This window comes from Cavia porcellus, unplaced genomic scaffold (genome assembly GCF_034190915.1).
Source record: "Cavia porcellus strain 051 isolate PalLab524CR breed Dunkin Hartley unplaced genomic scaffold, mCavPor4.1 scaffold_7, whole genome shotgun sequence".
Classification (NCBI taxonomy): Eukaryota; Metazoa; Chordata; class Mammalia; order Rodentia; family Caviidae; genus Cavia; species Cavia porcellus.
The window spans coordinates 32,726,245-32,731,798 of NW_026947490.1; the positions used below are offsets into that span (position 1 = coordinate 32,726,245).

The following is a 5,554-nucleotide window of genomic DNA, read 5'->3' on the forward strand; positions in this document are numbered from 1 at the left end:
CAGAATTCTACAAGAAATATAAAGAAGACCTAATGCTGACACTCCTCAAACTATTCAATGAAATTGAAAGGGAAGCAATCCTTCCTAAGTCATTCCTGGAAGCAAATATTACTCTAGTACCAAAACCTGAGAAAGACCCAACTAAAAAAGAGAACTATAGACCGATCTCCCTAATGAACACAGATGCAAAAATCCTCAATAAAATATTGGCAAATAGGATCCAGCAAATCATCAAGAAGATTATACACCATGACCAAGTGGGATTCATCCCAGGAATGCAAGGATGGTTCAACATAGGCAAATCAATAAATGTAATCCACCATATCAATAAAGCCAAAAATAAGAATCACATGATCATTTCTATAGATGCAGAACAAGCCTTCGATAAGGTCCAACATTTATTCATGATAAAAACTCTACAGAAAATTGGAATAGATGGTCTTTACCTCAATATAATAAAGGCCATTTGTGACAAACCAACAGCCAGCATCATACTAAATGGCCAAAAATTGAAAGCCTTTACTTTAAAATCAGGCACAAGACAAGGATGTCCTTTATCACCACTCCTATTTAATATAGTACTGGAAGTACTAGCCAGAGCAATTAGGCAAGAAAGAGAAATAAAAGGGGTAAAGACAGGAAAAGAAGAAGTTAAGTTGTCATTGTTTGCAGATGACATGATACTCTACATAGAACACCCCCTAAGCTCCATTGAAAGACTCTTAGATACAATAAATAAATTCAGTAATGTGGCTGGATACAAAATCAATACTCAGAAATCAATAGCATTCCTATACACAAACAACAAAACCACAGAGCGGGAAATAAGGGAAACTGGACTACTCACATTAGCAAGCAAAAAAATGAAATATTTAAGAATTACTCTTATGAAAGAATTGAAAGACTTATACAGTGAAAACTATAATACACTGAAAAAGGAAATTGAAGATGATCTCAGAAAATGGAAAGACATCCCTTGCTCATGGATAGGAAGAACAAACATTGTGAAGATGGCCATTCTCCCAAAACTCTTATACAGATTCAATGCAATCCCAATAGAAATACCATCAACATACCTTATAGATCAAGAGAAATCACTCCTAAATTTCATCTGGAACCAGAAGAGACCTAGAATCGCAAAAGCAATTCTAAGCAGCAAAGACAAAGCAGGAGGCATCACAATCCCTGACTTGAAATTATACTACAAAGCAACAGTAGTAAAATCAACATGGTATTGGAATCAAAACAGAGCTGAAGATGAATGGAATAGATTAGAAGATACAACCACAACTACAAACACACTCAACCACCTTATCTTTGATAAAGGAGCCAAGCAGGTTCACTGGAAGAACGACAGTCTCTTTAATAAATGGTGCTGGAAAAACTGGCTCTCCATTTGCCGAAAACTAAAGCTAGACCCATGTCTATCACCATGTACTAAATTAAAATCTAAGTGGGTCAAAGATTTGAATATTAAAACAGAAACGCTAAATCTATTGGAAGACAAATTGGGTAGAAACCTTGGAGACATAGGAGTAGGTAGAGAATTCATGAATAGGACTCAACCTGCACGGGAAATACTTCCCAGAATCAATAACTGGGACCACTTCTTATTAAAAAGTTTTTGCATGTCAAAAGAAATCTCCAGCATAGTGAAAAGAAAACCCACAAACTGGGAAAAGATTTTAGTGAACTCTCTCTCAGACAAGGGACTCTTGTCTAAAACATATAAAGAATTAAAAAAAACTCAGACCTCCAAAATTCAAAGATCCAATCCAAAAATGGGCATCTGAGATGAATACGCAATTCTCAGATGAAGAAATGCAAATGGCAAATAAATACATGAAAAAATGCTCATCATCATAAGTCATTAGAGAAATGCAAATTAAAACCACACTGAGATACCATCTCACTCCTGAAAGAATGGCCAGGATCATGAAAACCAACAACAACAAATGCTGGAGAGGCTGTGGGGAAAAAGGAACTCTCCTGCACTGTTGGTGGGAGTGTAGACTGGTACAGCCTTTGTGGAGGTCTGTCTGGAGGTTTCTCAAAAAGTTGGGATTGGAAATCCCATTTATTCCAGCTATTCCACTTCTAGGCATATTCCCAGAAGAACTGAAAGCATCATACCACAGGGATATATGTGCACCTATGTTTATAGCAGCACAATTTGTAATCGCCAGATCTTGGAAACAACCCAAGTGTCCATCAACTGAGGAATGGATAAAAAAGTTGTGGTATTTCTATACAATGGAGTATTATTCAGCTATAAGGAAGGATCGCATTGAGATATTTATCAATAAATGGGCGCAGCTTGAGACCATACTCATAAGTGAAATAAATCAATCGCGCATGTATGAATACCGAATAGTTTCCCTAATGTAAGTAATGATTCAAATATATAAAAATATGTGATAATCATGATTCCCCATTATGTGGCCTTGAAGCCTTATAAAATTTTCACTTATTATTTAGAAAGGCTTTATTCTGGGCTTTTTGATATGGAAATATTTGAAGCTGTAGTATATGAAGTTTTATCCAAATATTTTAAGGAAAAAGACAGACACTATGTTAACTACTATTCTTTAAAAAAATTATTTAGCTATTTCTTATGTTTATTTTAATTAAGGGAAAAATTTAAAAAATTAGGATATATAGTAGTAACTCTTTTTGATCTCCTATTAACTTGTTTTGAAGTCCTGTAATACTCCCAAGATCTTGTTTTGACTGATTAGACTCTGTTCCATTCTGTGTGATAGTAGCAAGTCTGAAGGTATAGGCAACCAATTTGAAGGCAATAAGATTCACAAAGATGCCCATTCTGGTTTGACTATTGTCTCCTTTGGAAGTCCTGTAATGTTCACAATGCCTAAGTTTTATTGGTCTTGTTCTCCACGGTTTTGTCCAACTTTATAATATCTAATGAGATAGACAATTCCTTTTAAGGAAACAAGAGACAATGTTGATAACCATTGTTAATAACCTTGTACTCTGTTCTACATCATGTGCTATGTCTATCCTTGGTTTTGACTTACAGCTTTGTTTTGCCATATTTGACTTTATTCTCTCCCCCCCCCAAAAAAGTAATAAGAACTAAGGAGTAATAAAATCCAAAATGTGTAAATTTTCTTGTAAAAAAGAGAGGGAGGGAAAAAAAAGAGCTCTAACGGATATAACAGCAAGTGTGTTTAGGGATGTTAAATAGCTGACTATATTAATGTTTTTGGATCATTGAACACAGCTGTTTGCAGTCTCTCTGTTTGAATGTCTACTTTGTATTCTTTGATACTGTGATTTGAGCAACTATATCCAAGATGATAATATGTAATCTATTAACAGGTGATTTCTTACTGTTATGTTTTTTTTTGTAGTTCTGTATTATGTGTAACCTTACACTGCTTTGTTTTGTTTTGTGTTTTTCTCTTTTTCCTCTTAAATAAAAAAAAAACACTGAGATAACATCTAACTTCCCAAAGAATGGCTAACATATAGAAATCAACATATGGCAAATGTTGGACGGGTTATGGGGAAAAAGGAACATTTGAAGATTGTTGCTGGGAGTGTACAATGATTTTTAAAACGATCATTTAAAAAATAGTCATGAGATTGTATTTGCAGTATAAATTAAAAACTTGAATCTAACATACAAGTATAAGTGAAAGAAACCAAAGACTGTAAAATGAGTGAGTTATAAAAGAATATTAAAAGTCTTAAAACTGACTTCAGTGTATAGTAATTACAGATAGTAATTACATATATACATATATTTCACAGATAAAAGTAAATTAAAATTTGTAACTAATTGAGGCTGGAGAGAAAAATATTCCACACAAAAAACAAGGAATCAACAAGCACAAACAAAAAAAATCAGAGAGAAAAACAGGAAGAAACAAAGTAACTGAATAAGGAAATCAAACACCTTCAAGTGTAAAATAAAATTATATGAGTCATAAACATTAAAAAGCATTTCTTTGAACAGCTAAAAACATTTCTATATACCATGGCACACCTACCTCAACAGTAAAATGAGCTCACATTTGTGCTTTGGGCTTTGCAACGGATGAGTGCATGCAGTACCAAAGATTTGAAAATCAAACTGATTCCCATGTCTGAAGAGGTGAGATGTGTGCTCACTTCTTCCACATGCACCTGCATACACAGTGTTCACGAGTCATGAGAATAAATGGACTAGCAGTAGGGAAACAAGCATTGGTTAAGGCAGAAGTTTTAACCAACCACCAAGCAGATCTGTCATAAATAGAAAACCAAATGTATGTGATGGAAGACAGGGCATAAAAGGAAACAAAGGCACAGACCAAGATGAAGATGCTTTGAGAAGCTCTGGTTTCGGGGGAAGTTCTCGAGGAACTGTTGTATCTGTGAATGTGCTTTGTTCGCTGCTTGTGCCTGTATAGAATGAAAACCATGGAGCCACTGCTCCAGATCATAAATTTCAAACACAAAATATCATGTGATAAAGACAATGATGCAAAAATGGTATTTTTGTCCTTGGGAGTAGTTGTAGCTGAACAGTATTGATAATCTATAGTGTTTGTTAAATTTTCATTGTTGCTTTTTTCACTCACAAGCATAGGAACTCTGATGTTTGCCAGCATGTGCAGGACCCAGAAAAGGATGGTACAGTGCCCAATGTATTTTAGGGCTTTCACTTTCAATTCTGCCCACCTGGTGCTCCTGGGGCTGATGGTGATGGCCTGGAAGACACTCAGCAAGCAGGTGGTGCTGAAAGACACACCCTTGCCCACCATTAAAACATAGAAAACAAGTTTGCACCCAAAATTATTAAGAAAGTCTTTCATCCCAAGAGCTGACATGGTGTCTGGGATTCCTCGGGAGAGAATGACTAACAGGTTGGCCACTGTCAGGTTTGTGAGAATAAAATCTGTTGGCCTAGACCTGCTTCCACTGAAGTAAATGAAGACATATTGGCATAAAAGTGAGAGATTCCCCAGGCTTCCAATGCAAATGGGGAAAAGTAGGAGGGTGAAAAATTTTAGATCCACAGATGTCATTGTTCTACCATGCAGGATTCATAGCAACATTTTAAAATGCTGGGTTCTGTATAGAGACATATTCCTTGAGGCAAAGATTTCCTATAAAATGAGTTCAAAATTATGCACATTTTCTTCCTTAAAATTTAATTTCAACTGTATATTTTGTGTTTTTAAATATTAAATGCTCTTCTTCATTATATATCATTTTAAATGTATGGATCATGTGGTTCATGGCTTACCATGGAATACCAACATACTTATGCCTCACAATATGGTGGTTAGTACCTAACAATATGTGCTATGAAGAAAAAGCGTGTTTACTAAAGAGAAGGTATGTGACTCATCTCAGTGTCAATAAAATACTTGGACCTGTGAGGCAGCCTTCAGTGACTTTGTGCTTATTTGAGTGCTGTTTTATCACAGTGTCAGAATGATGGTGATTTCAGAAGTCATGTATGTACTTTGGCATATTTGACAACTTCCTATAAAAGAGTTTGGCTGTGCTAATCCCCATTCTGTGTCAATGTTTTATTTAT

The 5,554-nt window shown here is 35.3% G+C and overlaps 1 protein-coding gene across 1 annotated transcript; it reads right to left on the minus strand.

The window, feature by feature from the left end:
* Nucleotides 1-4,133: 4,133 nt before the first annotated feature.
* On the minus strand, nucleotides 4,134-5,036 carry Cavporv1r622 (vomeronasal 1 receptor cavPorV1R622). The gene has a single exon (NM_001167406.1). The coding sequence runs from the start codon at nucleotides 5,034-5,036 to the stop codon at nucleotides 4,134-4,136; it is 903 nt and encodes a 300-aa protein (NP_001160878.1).
* Between the last annotated feature and the right edge of the window lie 518 nt (nucleotides 5,037-5,554).